Raw genomic sequence first — 14,950 nt, forward strand, 5'->3', positions numbered from 1 at the left:
TTCTCTTATTAACAAAGCGGGCTCACTAAGCATTACCCTCAGCCCTCACTCCCCTCTTTTGTTGAAGGGAGTGATGAGGAACCAGCACCTCCATACAGACTCAAGGTAAAGCCCACTTGATTTCAGCCACACACTTCACACTTTATATTATATACTCCCCTTTTAGGCACTGGGTATATACTGGTGATGTAGATATCACTGCTTCCAAGAATCTTACCGTTGAGGGGTCGAATCCTCACAACATACCTATGAGGTCAGCTGGGAAAGCATGGCATCCGCCTTTTTTACAGATGTGCAAACTGAAGGGAAGTGACTTAGTAAAGCTTGTTCCACTGCTCAGTGACGAACCTGGGACCTATACCTGAGTTCTCTGACTCCGGGCCCAGTGCTTTTTCAGAAATAACCAGATGTCTCTTATTTTTCAGAAAACAATGTATTATGTACAATGTCAGAAATATAAATTGAATTTGTTAGAGCTTTTAATAGATTATTGATGGTGATAGGGAGTACGGAAAGTCTAAATGTGCATTTTAACCACATGTTTCATTGGGTTTTGGTTGCAGTCTGGTGACACACAGTCTTTTGCACAAAAGCTCCAGCTCCGGGTGCCTTCCATGGAGTCTTTGTTTCGAAGTCCACTAAAGGAATCTCTCTTCCGATCTTCTTCTAAAGAGTCTTTGGTACGAACGTCTTCCAGAGAGTCCCTGAATCGATTTGACCTGGACTCTTCTGTGGCCACCTTTGATCCATCCTCTGATATGGAGAGTGAGCCCGAAGACTCAGTCCCTAATTTAGACAGTCTCAGCAAAGAACAGTTGATTCAGTGGTTGCGAAGAATGGAACGAAGGTTGAATACCTACAAAGGAAAATGTTCTGAGGTAGGAGCATGACCTTTTTGCCTATATGAAAAGTTTTCCCATTGTGTTCTGATTCATGTTACTGTATGGCTTTTATTCTTGCGGTTGCCTAAACTCTTAATTCCCTAGATATATTGATTTGAAAGGTGGGTAGTCTGGGGCATTATCTAGTTAAAGATTCTCAGGTGAACGGAAGCCCTTTGGCAAGACATTTAGTAAAATTTTGGAGAAGATCATTGTGTGTAGCTTTCTGGTTTGCACATTCTGTGCCCGTTTTTTACCCCAGTCCCTCTCTCCAATGTTGCTTGGACAGTCAGTGCAAAACGTATCGTCTTTCCTCCTCACATCCCCTCCCTTGTTCATCCTCTAAGTGCTCTGGTTCCAAAATGACCTCTTCTGCCAACCAGATTTCCATTACTACTGATCCCAGTTATGTTCTAGGTAGTCTGATTTTCTTTCTTTCTTTCTTTCTTTTTTTTAAAGATTTTATTTATTTATTTGACAGAGAGAGACAGCCAGCGAGAGAGCAAACACAAGCAGGGGGAGTGGGAGAGGAAGAAGCAGGCTCCCAGCAGAGGAGTCTGATGCGGGGCTCGATCCCAGAATGCTGGGATCACGCCCTGAGCCAAAGGCAGACGCTTAACGACTGCACCACTCAGGCACCCCAAGTAGTCTGATTTTCTGACACATTTGAAAATTCACTCTCATTATACCTACATTTAAACTTTGCGTCAAATGAATCTTTAACTGCTAAACCCCTTAAGGATGACTCTGTCTGTGTGGTCTAAGAGAGGAAGTAGCCCTGCCTCATCTCTCTTTTCAATTCTTCCCTTCAGGATGAATTGTGTTAGTTGCCCTGTGTAGTTAAAACAAATCATCTTCAGGAAAGCCTTTCTGGAGCGAGTTGCCCATGGATTTTTTTTAAGACAACGCATAATGTTTTATGGTCTTAAAAATTTGTAACTCAGCATTGTAGTTAACTTTAATTAATGAATAATAAAGTTCAAGGTCCGTATATGAAGTTAGCCATAACTTCTATTTCCAATTATGGCTACAGTATGGGTAGTTTTACCCTGCAGCCAAAAATAACAACAGAAACCCCTAGATGAAACAAAATATCTTTTTAAAACTATGAAGTACTGAAAAAATAGAAGGGAGATATTAGGCTAAAATCTATCAGCTGGCTGGAATCTAGAGATGTAAACAGGGCATTAAAGCCATCTATTTCATGAGGTATTTGTGGAATCAGGCAACTTTTTCCTTTAAATTAATTAATTAATTAATTAATTAATTAATTATTTATTTTTAAAAGATTTTATTTATTTATTTAACAGAAAGAGACAACCAGGGAGAGAGGGAACACAAGCAGGGGGAGTGGGAGAGGAAGAAGCAGACTCCCAGCGGTGGAGCCTGATGTGGGGCTCGATCTCAGAATCCCGGGATCACGCCCTGGGCCGAAGGCAGACACTTAACGACTGAGCCACCCAGGCGCCCCTCCTTTAAATTTATTTTTTAAAAAAGATTTATTTATTTGAGAGCGAGAGAGCGGTGGGGGAGGGCAGAGGGAGAGGGGGAGAATCTCAAGCAGACTCCCTACTGAGCACAGAGCCTGAAGCGGGGCTTGATCTCATGACCTTGAGATCATGACCTGAGCCAAAATCGGGAGTTAGGCCCTTAACCAACTGAGGCATCCAGGTACCCCATTTATTTTTTATTTCTGTCCAAGTTAATAATGGTCCTGAATTTGTTGTTGTTGTTGACTTACCCATGGCTTCTAAGTTTGAAGCTGGGGCAGTAGTATAATTAGTATTTAAGTATGCAAGACACTGCATTTTATGTTTATAGTGCCCTTGAATTTTACACTGTCTCTGTGATGTAGATATTAATTACCTCTGTTTTGTAGAATAGGGATTAGAAACTCCTGGAGACTTAATCACAGAGATTAAGTAATGTGCTTAAAGTCACACAGGTAGCAGTCGACAGACCGTGGATTTGATTTTAGGTCTTTCTGGTGGTTTTCACTCTTCTGTGCCACCCCAAGTCAAGTCATGCAGCTTATTAGGGATGAAAAGAGCGCGTGGTCTTTGTCTCTGTCTTTCCCTGCCACTATAGGGAACCAGGATAAAATAGTGCTATAAGTGACACCTAATTGTTGGGTTACTCTTCCACCTGTCCTGCTTCCTGCTTTTTGAATACCATTTTCCTATCCGATAATAAGAATACCTATCTTAAGGTGATAAGAGGAGAATGAACGTGGTCTTTGGCAGAATTTTTTTTTTTTCTTCTTAATTGCTGGACTCACCTTCCCTTGCTGCCTGCCTCTCAACTCAAGACATCAGCAGATATGTTTGGGGGCACATAGCAACCTTCCAAGGGAAATGGCAAGGCTCGGAATAGCAGAGTACTTCCTCCTAAAGCTGTAGCCTGTGTCTTCAGAGTCCTCTTTGTATTTCTGAAGTAGGGTCCAAATAATTCAGTGGAGCCATGTGCTTATTTTTCAGATGAATAATGCTAATTAATAGGTTTAAAAGATTTGTTAATCCATACTTTATCAGGTTGTGCTAGAATGTTCTAATATCCTATTTAATTAGGTTAAATGTTTAATCATCTTTTTAGGACCAAAATTACCAGTTTTCATTTTTTGGTTATAAGTTCCTTTGTTTCAGATTTTTACTCAGCCATAGTCACAGTTCCTATAATCAGAGACTTTTAGAGATGAATTACATGGTCTATAATAGCCCAAAGTAAGGATCACCTGATGAGCTTGCTAAATAAACACATATCCCGTCCCTGCTCCCCCAGTCTCATTCACTTACTTTGGGGTGGGACCCCAAAATTTCTCTTCCTAACAAGCTCCCAGGGGATGCTGTTGGTGGTGGTACTGGTCTGTGATTACAGTTTACCTTTAGGCAAGTTGGCTTTAATCCCTCCCCATTCATGATTAAGTACTGAAATTTAAAGATTAATTTATTTATTTGAGAGAGAGAGAAAGGGGGGGAGAGAGAGCACGCGCGCCTGAGAGGGGGAGGGGCAAAAGGAGAGGGGGGAGAGAGAGACTTTCAAGCAGACTCCCTGCTGAGTGTGGAGCCTAATGTGGGGTTCAGTTCCATGACCCTGAGATTGTGACCTGAGCTGAAACCAAGAGTCGGACGCTCAACTGACTGAGCCACCCCGCGCCCCCTAAGTAGTGAAATTTAAAGGTGTATATGTCTGAGATGAAATCAAGTATAGATTTAATTTCTTTATTTATAGTTAAGTTACATTTTACTTTTTAGAAACATATTTCTTATGTTTGTTTTGGCTGTATATGTATCTAACTAGGTTGAATTATCTGTAAAAGGATTCTTCTGATTTGTGTATTTTTTGACTTTTGTAAAGATATTTTAGCAGCGTTTAGAATATTTAGGAATGACTGATGTTATTGGTGACCTTGTCTTTATTTTAGTTTGTTATAGCTTATCAGACTCTTCAGAGAGAGAAGAAAAAGTTACAAGTAAGTGATATCTGGGCTGTAATATTGATTCATACATAATTTAAAAATTAGAGTCTTATAGTAAGATAGTTCTTTTTTTTTTTTTTTTTTATTAATAATGATTTTTTATTATATTATGTTAGTCACCATACAGTACATCCCCGGTTTTCGATGTAAGGCTCGATGATTCATTAGTTGTGTATAACACCCAGTGCACCATGCAATATGTGCCCTCCTTACTACCCATCACCGGTCTATCCCATTCCCCCACCCCCCTCCCCTCTGTAGCCCTCAGTTTGTTTCTCATAGTCCATAGTCTCTCATGTTTCATTCCCCCTTCTGATTACCCCCCCTTTCTTTATCCCTTTCTTCCCCTACTGATCATTCTAGTTCTTATGTTCCATAGATGAGAGAAATCATATGATAGTTGTCTTTCTCAGCTTGACTTATTTCACTAAGCATTATCTCCTCCAGTGCTGTCCATGTTGTAGCAAATGTTGAGAACTCATTCTTTCTGATTGCTGAGTAATATTCCATTGTATATATGGACCACAACTTCTTAATCCAGTCATCTGTTGCAGGGCATCTCGGCTCCTTCCACGATTTAGCTATTGTGGACATTGCTGCTATGAACATTGGGGTGCATATGGCCCTTCTCTTCACTACGTCTGTATCTTTGGGGTAAACACCCAGTAGTGCAATGGCTGGATCATAGGGTAGCTCAATTTTTAACTTTTTAAGGGACCTCCACACGGTCTTCCAGAGTGGCTGTACCAACTTGCATTCCCACCAACAATGTAGGAGGGATCCCCTTTCTCCACATCCTCTCCAACAATTGTTGTTTCTTGCCTTGTCTATTTTTGCCATTCTAACTGGCGTAAGGTGGTATCTCAGTGTGGTTTTGATTTGAATTTCCTTGATGGCTAATGATTTTGAACATTTTTTCATGTGTCTGTTAGCCATTTGTATGTCTTCATTGGAAAAGTGTCTGTTCATATCTTCTGCCCATTTTTTGATTTGTTTATTTGTTTCTCGTGTATTGAGTTTGAGAAGTTCTTTGTAGATCTTGGATACCAGTCCTTTATCTGTAGTGTCATTTGCAAATATATTCTCCCATTCCGTGGGCTGCCTCTTAGTTTTTCTGACTGTTTCCTTGGATGTGCAGAAACTTTTAATCTTGATGAAGTCCCATAAATTCATTTTATCTTTTGTTTCTCTTGCCTTTGGGGATGTGTCATGAAAAAGGTTGCTTTGGCCGATGTCGTAGAGGTTGCTGCCTATGTTCTCCTCTAGAATTTTGATGGATTCCTGTCTCACATCGAGGTCTTTCATCCATTTGGAGTTTATTTTTGTGTATGGTGTGAGATAGTGATCAAGTTTCATTCTTTTGCATGTAGCTGTCCAATTTTCCCAGCACCATTTATTGAAGAGACTGTCTTTTTCCCACCGGATGTTTTTTCCTGCTTTATCAAATATTAGTTGCCCAAAGAGCTGAGGGTCCATTTCTGGGCTCTCTATTCTGTTCCATTGGTCTATGTGTCTGTTTTTGTGCCAGTACCATGCTGTCTTTGTGATCACAGCTTTGTAGTACAGCTCGAAATCCGGCATTGTGATGCCCCCAGCTTTGTTTTTCCTTTTCAACAGTTCCTTGGAGATTCGGGGTCTTTTCTGGTTCCATACAAATTTAAGGACTATTTGTTCCAGTTCTTTGAAAAACGTTCTCGGTATTTTGATCGGGATAGCATTGAAAGTGTAGATTGCTCTGGGTAGCATGGACATTTTAACTATGTTAATTCTTCCGATCCATGAGCATGGAATATCTTTCCATCTTTTTATGTCTTCCTCAATGTCTTTTAAGAGTGATTTATAGTTTCTAGAATAAAGGTCCTTTACGTCTCTGGTTAAGTTAATTCCAAGGTAACGTATGGTTTTTGGTGCTATTGTAAATGGGATGGATTCCCTGATTTCTCTTTCTTCGTTCTCGTTATTCGTGTACAGAAATGCGACTGATTTCTGAGCATTGATTTTGTATCCCGCCACGTTACTGAATTGCTCTATAACTTCTAATAGTTTGGGAGTGGCTTCTTTTGGGTTTTCCATATAGAGTATCATGTCGTCTGCGAAGAGAGACATTTTGACTTCTTCTTTGCCGATTTGAATACCTTTGATCCCTTTTTGTTGTCTGATTGCTGTTGCAAGGACTTCTAGTACTATGTTGAATAATAGTGGCGAGAGTGGGCATCCTTGTCGTGTTCCTGATCTTAAGGGAAAGGCTTCCAGCTTTTCCCCATTGAGAATAATATTTGCAGTAGGCTTTTCATAGATGGCTTTTATGAGATTGAGAAATGTACCTTCTATTCCTACACTCTGAAGGGTTTTAATCAGGAAAGGATGCTGTATTTTGTCAAATGCTTTTTCGGCATCGATTGAGAGGATCATATGGTTCTTGAGTCTTTTCTTGTTGATATGATGTATCACGCTGATTGATTTGCGAATATTGAACCACGCTTGCATCCCAGGTATGAATCCCACTTGATCGTGGTGGATAATCCTTTTAATGAACTGTTGGATTCTATTAGCAAGTATCTTGTTGAGGATTTTGGCGTCCATATTCATTAGGGAAATCGGTCTGTAATTCTCCTTTTTGAGGGGGTCTTTGCCTGGTTTGGGGATCAAGGTAATATTGGCCTCATAGAATGAGTTTGGTAGCTTTCCTTCTGTTTCTATTTTTTGAAATAGCTTTAGGAGAATAGGTATTATTTCTTCTTTGAATGTTTGGTAGAATTCCCCAGGAAAACCGTCCGGGCCTGGAGTTTTGTTATTTGGAAGGTTGTTTATCACTGACTCAATTTCTTCATAATTAATTGGCCTGTTTAAGAAATCAATTTCTTCCTTTTTCAATCTTGGTAGTTTATAGGTTTCCAGGAAGGATTCCATCTCTTCCAGATTGCTTAGTTTATTGGCATATAGCTGTTGATAAAAATTTCTAATAATCCTTCCAATTTCAATGGTGTTCGTCGTGACCTCTCCTTTTTCATTCATAATTTTAATAATCTGGGTCCTTTCTCTTTTCTTTTGGATAAGTCTTGCCAGTGGTCTGTCAATTTTATTGATTCTCTCCAAGAACCAGCTTATAGTAAGATAGTTCTGACCCTCACTTTTAATAATTCTCCATGTGATCCACGTATTTAACCTATTTTACTACTGGGGGTTTTAATAAAGAGAGCGAGTGAAAAATTCCACAGATTTTACCTCTGGTAGGGATGGGCTTTTTTGAGTTTTGGATCCCTGCAGTGTTTAAGATGTTTGGATTTAAGGCATGATGGCCTCTTTCAAACATGCTTTCTAGTGTCTCTGTCTGCAGGTTGCATCTTTGTTTTAGTGGTAGAGATACACAACCTTCTAAGCTTTCCCTTCTGTTTTTGAAATACCTGCAGACATCTCTGTTCCTTATCATTCTACCAGGGTTTGAACACAAGCATCCTCTCTCTTTTTTCCTGAGGCTGCTGCTTGTAAAGCTCTTGGTGAAGTATGTAGAGAGAGGGGAAGCCATTAAGCTCTTCTGGGTGACCCACCTCGGCCCCACTGTGTCACCTTGTTCTGTGGCTAAACATTTCCCACCAGGTATCCCAGGTGATAATTCCCAGGTCAGAGCTTACGGAAGTATCACTCCACTTCAAACAGTGCCATCAGTGTTTTTTTTTTTTTTTTTGTGCTGTGCTAAGATATATAAATATTTATCATTTAGAGTCATACTTTAGATACTTAGAATCACTTAGAATCATGTCTTGAGAAGGATGGAGAATTATGTTCTTTTTTTTGTTAGGGGATAGCATTCTGTATCTCTGTTGAATCACTTATCATAAACATTTTTAAATCTTTTAATGGTAAAATATATAGAAAATCATGCACAAAAAATATAGTCTGATTTTTTACATTAAAAGTTATTTAAAACAGTTTAGCATTTTGTTCCATCTGAAGACACTAATTACATAGCCAAAGTCATTTGTAAAGTGAGTTTTGGTAAAATTAATTTCCCCATATACATTTTCTTAAAATATTTAATCTACCATAAATAATCTCCATTAAGTACAACATTAAATTTCCTGGCTTTGGTCTGGAGTATAATCAGTTCAGAATGGTAACATCTGTTATTTATTGCTGATTCAGTGTTCTCATTGTCCATAAGAAGTGTGAAAATTAGGTTATTACAAATAGAGTTTTTAGTTTGTTTGACAATGTTTTCTTAAACATAAGGTCTTTTGAAATAGAGGGTAGCTCTGATTTAATCCATTGTATTATTAATACTCCATAAATTCATACTCAAAAGTTCATCTAATTCTTACTGTCTGGGGGTACCTTGCTTGTGTCTCTGAATTGTCTCTGGATTTTTATTTCTAGATGTATGTGATTCTACCACTAAGTGGCAGTAGAGAACTGTGGTTGCATAGTCCTAGTGTAAAGGACGTTGAAGATGAAGTTCAATGACTTGTGCTCTTTTTTACTTGCTTTTCATTACTATGTTATGCCGTTGTTTGAACCAGCTTTTTTTTTTCTTTTTAAAATTAAAGGGTATATTAAGTCAGAGTCAGGATAAAGCACTTCGGAGAATTGGAGAGTTGAGAGAGGTAAGTTGTAAGTGATTAATGCTTTGAGAATTAAATCTCTCATATTTATCAGAACTCTTGTACTTGTTGGGATAGTTTCATATACACTTCGTTAGCTATAGTAAAAACCAACCAGCCCAACCCCTAACACCAGAGATCGATTCTTACGGTTTTTATTTGTGTGGTTTCCTAAGATATATGCTGGTGGAATTTATGACATAAGAATGCCTTATTTAGCAACAGAATATCATTTGCCAGCTGGACAGTCAGTGGCAACTTCCAAGGCTAACCTGTCTCTTCTATTAGGTACTTGAGGCCCCTTTCATTTTTCCTAACCAATAATCTTGATAAAATTAAATAAAAGTTATGTTCATTGTAATTTTGGGGGGTAATTTTTACAGTGAAATATTAGAGTCCAGGCAAATATTTATCATTTGGAATCATACTTGACTCATTTTTGCTCCTTTCCTGTCTTAAGAAGGATGGAGATTATTGGCTTATATTGGCTAGAGGGTAGGATTCTGTGTCACTGCTATATCACTTAAACATTTTGAAATCTTTTAATTGTAAAAATATTTTAATCGTCAAGTACAACAAATATAGAAAATCATGCATAAAAATATACAGCTTATATGTTTATGGTGAACACTATTGTAACCACCACCAAGGTCAAGAAATAGAATGTTGCCAGTCACCCTGAGAGCCCTTCTGTGTTTCCCAAACCAGTCATAGCCCTTCCCTTTCTTCAAAAATAACTACTGACTTTTGTTGTACTTCCTTGTGTCTCTTTAAGGTTTTATTACCGAAATGTGCACCTCTAGGTACTATAATCTTGCCTGTGTAAAAATTGTTTTGATACATCTTTGAAGTCTCCTGAAATCTATACATCCTCCCTGCATGCCTTTTCCTTACAGTTCATCTGTTGAAGAACCTGATGATAAATTAGAAGACCCATTTGCCTTATTCCAGCATTATAAACACAACACTCTTAGAATAACAATACTATCACCATTAGTTATGGTTACTGAGATTAGTTAAATAAAGTTTTATATACTATTTCCGTTTTTCTACCATTTAGAAATCTTTTTCCATATCTATACTATTAGACCTTAAGCCATTACATAAGTATTCTTTCATTTTTAACCCTTGTGAAAACCCTCTTAGGAAATACTTGTCAGAGCCACAGATTGACAAGTTTTAGTTCTTTTTTATCATCTGCCTACTTGTATTAGTTTTCTATTGCTGCTACTGCAAATCACCGCAAACTTAATGGCTTAAAACAGCACAAATGTCAGAAATTTGACACAAGTCTTACCAGGCTAAAATTAAGGTGTCAGTTGGGCTGTTCTTTATTGGAGGTTCAAGGGAACAATCTATCTTTGCCATTTCTGGCTTCTAGAGGCTGTCACGTCCTCTGATGCATAGCCTCTTTCCTCCATCTTCAGAGCTATCAGTGTTGCATCTCTGCCCATTCTACCGTAATCACTCCTCCCCTTCTCTTTGAACTCAGTTGGGAAAGGTTCTGATTTTAAGGACCCATGTGATTAGATTGGGCCCACCCAGATAATCCAGGATAATCTCCTTATTTCAAGGCTCTTAATTTGATCACATCTGCAAATTCTCCTAATATGTTCCAGTTTTGGGGATCAGGACTTGGAATCTTTGGGGCCATATTCTGCCTACCACACTGCCTTTAGTCAAGACTATAGTCAACAAAATGGCCAGGAGACAGCTAATAAGGGAAAGGAGGAGAAATAAGGGGCCTAGAGCTCATATAGTAAATTGCTGTTTGATGTATCTATCCTATTTTTGTAGTAGCTAAGATATATTTCTGAATCATAATCCTGGTTGCAGTTACATGAAGAGAGATTTATTTAGTAACTTATATGTAAATACTAGGTAGATAAGTGAGAGTCTGGATATTTTAAATTTTGTTCACAAAGAGAAAAATTTCCTTCAACTAAATAGTATAACCCATAAAATTATGATTAGTATTTAGTTAAACATTCAGAGTGCTGTAAGTCATAAAATGTTTTTATTTATTTGGAATTAAAGTCTGAATAGAAGTTACATACCGTTTCATTAGTACTTCATTGACTTAGACTGGGCAAAACAGTATAATGTGCCTTATTTTGTTACATCAAGATATTCAAGGTATCAGGAAAGATGTCAGGTTTGAGGTTGGTGTTGAGAAGAGTAACTACCATGAATTCCAGTCCTTTGGTGAAACCTCAGATGCAAGGCCTTCTGGTCAAATGTCTGTGATTTCATATTGTTGGAGCATTCACTGTATCCCCAGGAGTTACAGCTTTCTATAAGTTTGCTGTGGCCAAACCAAGAAAGAAGGCATATGGAGATTTCTGCAGAAATTATGATTCTGTGAAAGAGTTTGAGGAGATGAAGAAGGCTGGTATCTCTCAGGGTATAGAATAATTTTGGAATGTAAAGAATTTCTTTGGGTTGAGTTCCATGGAAGTTTGTCACTCTCTTGTGTTTCTGAACTATAAAACAAGAATATTGGGTTATGGAATAGTTTCCCTTTGTAAGTAAACGACTAACAAATACTGTGGGCAGTAAAAAAAAAAATTTTTCCCCCCAGAAAATAGTCCTTAGTATATTTTATATCTTCCTCATGTTGTGATGAGTATATGCATAAGTAGAATCCATGAACATCTCTCCTAATATTTTTTGGAGAAGAAAACAGAACAGCTGTTCTATATAAGCAAATATTTTGTCTTATGTCAATTTCTAGCATATTAGATATCTGTTGATGAATCACATAAAGAAGTAAAAACATATCCAACAGATACCCTGTAATTTTCTTTGCCTGATTTTGAATCTTATAACATCAACAGATATTAAATAGGAATATCATACTGTGAGAAGCTATGAAAATTATGAGTTCATCTAAGTGGATAGGGTTCTCTGATTTCGTTTTAAGGCCAGTTAAATGAGGAATAAATGTAGACATTGTCTTAGATATTTCTTCCTTTCTCTGTCCTTCTGTCTGTGCATGGTATGTTCTTTTTCTAGGCTCACCCAGATGCAGCTCGTTATAAGCAACTGCTGTTCTCAAAGCTAACTTCAGGGTGGGAGCGTTCGTTTTTTGCAGCTTGAAACACATCCGAACATAATGGGTAGCATAGGGCTGAGATAAAATATAGTTAAACAGTTAATGTATTTGATACATTCAACATATCAGGATTTTTCTCTAAGGTTATAATCAGAAAGACCTTGCAAATCATATGCATAAAAATGTTAATTCCAAGGTTTCCAAAATTTGGAAACAGTGAATGGCCAAGAAAAGGAACATTATTGAATTTGTTGTTATATTTAGTAATATTACGTAGCCATTTATTATTATTGTGCTAAAAAGTTCAAATAGGATAGATATACACTTAAGATCTAATCAGAAGAAATTGTTGGAGTAGGAAATGACTCTAGATAGTAGGGTCCTGTTCTAGAGCTAGTGACATCCCTATCATGGAGTGTTGGACAGTTGGCTAGCCAGTGTGTGGACTGTAGTTGGGACATAAGTAGACAGTCTTAAGTTCCTATGTAATAGTAGTCTTTACTGTTTATGGAGTGCTTATTGGTAGAATAGGGTAAGGTAGCAGGGGAAGGGAGAAGAAGTTATGATTAAAAGATGTTGCCGTGTATCCAAGGACTTCTTATCTACATGGGGAAGTAAAAACATTTAAAACCTGAAAACTATCATATAAATTGAGGAATTTTTGTTGGCTGTTAGGGATAGCATGTAACAGAGTCTTATATGGTAGGATGTAGAAAATTATTTGGAAGAAATGAATTTTAGGACATGTGCAGCTGTTTCATATTAAAGAATTGGCTTTTGAAAAGTCATGGAGGACAGTGCTTTCCACACTTTTGGATTTCATGGACTGAAAAACTACCTTCCAGTTCCTTCCAGATATGGGGGAAAGGAGATTTGCCATAGACCTGCAAACTTTCTTTTAAAGATTTATTTATTTATTTGAGAGAGAGCCCGAGAGAGCGAGAGAGCGCATGCACACATTGGGGAGGGGCAGAGGCAGAAGGGGAGAGAGAGAGAATCTCAAGCGGACTCCCCACTGAACTGAACTGAAACCAAGAGTCTGATGCTCAACCAGCTGAGCCACAATAGATGCCCCATAACTTGCAAACTTTTATTTTTTCAAGTAAGGACATTGAGAAGAAGAAACCGAATTCTTTTATTGTCATTATTTCATGAAAGAAAGTTTTTTGTTTTTTGGATTTTTTTAAAAATTTTTAAGTAATTTCTACACCCATCTCAGGACCCTGGGATCAAGAGTCACATGCTTTTCTGAGTCAGGTAGGCGCTCTGAAAGATTTTTTTTAATAACAAAAAAGATTAGAAGGACATATTCTCAGAGTAGAGGACAGGACAGTTGTTTAAATGAAAGAAAAACTCTCTCTGTTGGCTTTCTGTTTGTTATTTCACCATGGATCAGTGAAAACTTCATTCTGGACCTGTCCTGATTCAAAGACTGGCATTTGGAGATACTGCTGTGGGAGGAGTCAAGCCAGGAGTCTTTAGTGAGAGGAACAGGGCAGATGGGATCTTGGGGCAGTGTAGGTGTGGCGGAGAATAGAGGACAGTTAGTGCTTCAGTGTTTTGAGAGTTAGTAAATTTGAAACAATGCAAAAGGAGGGCGTTGCTTGTAAGTCTTGAAAGTATTGTTTGAGGGGCGCCTGGGTGGCACAGTCGTTAAGCATCTGCCTTCGGCTCAGGGCGTGATCCCAGCGTTCTGGGATCGAGCCCCACATCAGGCTTCTCTGCTAGGAGCCTGCTTCTTCCTCTCCCACTCCCCCTGCTTGTGTTCCCTCTCTCGCTGGCTGTCTCTCTCTGTCAAATAAATAAATAAAATCTTAAAAAAAAAAAAAAAAAGAAAATATTGTTTGAGGAAAAATTTCTAGCAAATGTGTAAGGGATAGATTAAATCAGAGGAAGACTTGAGGTAAGAATTCTCTCTAGAAGGCTACCAAAGGAAATTAGTCATTGAAATTATAAAAGATCTGGACTATGGTTATGGATGTGGAAAAGATAGGACTTAAACATTGTAGAGAAAGCAATAAAAGAATTTGTTTATATGCAGGGATCAACAAAGTTAGGAAGAATGTGACTTTGAGTATTTTGAGCTCAGGGAATTAGAAAAGTAGGAATCCTAGAAAAATAGAGGGGTTTTGATGGGATATTTCATATATTCCAGGTGTTATTCTCTAGGATTCTAATGGAGTAAGTGTAAGGAAGAAGCACCGAGGACACAGAACTGAGTCCAGGAGGATAGATGCCCATAGGGTCCATGAGGCAGGTAGAGGAAATTAAGAGATAGGGGTATAGGCAGGAGCCTGAAGCCACAGAGAGCCGTACCTCAACTGAGGAGGAAATTATTGGTGACTAGTGTAATAGAAAGTTAAAGATTATTGGATTTAGTGAGGAAGGCTCATTAATGACCTAAAGAAAGTAGCATTCTAAATAATTTCAGGAACTTCAAATTTTTCTGTTTGGTGATCAACTAGTTCAGCGTTTTTATTTTACAGATGAGCAATCTTCTAACTTTGACTATTGACTGCTTTTGTGTATTGGGAGGAGGAGGGTTCTATTGGCTATGGCTATCTGATAGAAAACAATGTAGTTTTAGATCAAGTGCATATAAGGTAGCACAAGTAGTAAGATGTCTTAAAAGTAGGATAAAGTTTTTTTTAATCTTAATTAATTGTTTTATCCTCTCCACATTATCATTAGAGAGCAGTCATTACAGCTCTAAAAATAGCACTTTCTTTTCTTGGATCTCATATTTTTTAAGGAACTAAATTATCCGCTGGGATAAATACTAATGTTTTACTTGCTGATTCTTCTCTAATTATGGTGCTGATACCTCATCTTAAGAAAAATGCAAATCTGAATTGACCATGTTTTTTAAACTTTGAAAACTTCAAATTTGTATTTTTTTATTTTTTACTGAAAACTACTTATAAAACCTTTTATGTTTTAG

At 37.9% G+C, this 14,950-nt stretch overlaps 1 protein-coding gene and 1 pseudogene across 7 annotated transcripts in view; both read left to right on the forward strand.

Annotated features, from left to right (window-relative positions):
* The window catches only part of GOLGA4 (golgin A4), a 118,048-nt gene that overhangs the window by 34,657 nt on the left and 68,441 nt on the right, over nt 1–14,950 (forward strand). For 5 of the 7 annotated variants that reach the window (XM_087870081.1, XM_087870082.1, XM_087870083.1 and 2 more), the window contains 3 exons: nt 564–878; nt 4,303–4,350; nt 8,901–8,957. In XM_087870081.1, the coding sequence (XP_087726207.1) occupies nt 564–878; nt 4,303–4,350; nt 8,901–8,957 (420 nt within the window). The remainder of the gene's footprint in view (nt 1–563; nt 879–4,302; nt 4,351–8,900; nt 8,958–14,950) is intronic. The other 2 variants (XM_087870085.1, XM_087870086.1) reach the window with 1 other exon arrangement.
* On the forward strand, nt 8,964–14,944 carry LOC148108361 (cytochrome c oxidase subunit 6C pseudogene; annotated as a pseudogene).

Source organism: Ursus americanus, chromosome 20, assembly GCF_024610735.1.
Source record: "Ursus americanus isolate L20-20 chromosome 20, mUrsAme1.1.p, whole genome shotgun sequence".
Taxonomy (NCBI): domain Eukaryota; kingdom Metazoa; phylum Chordata; class Mammalia; order Carnivora; family Ursidae; genus Ursus; species Ursus americanus.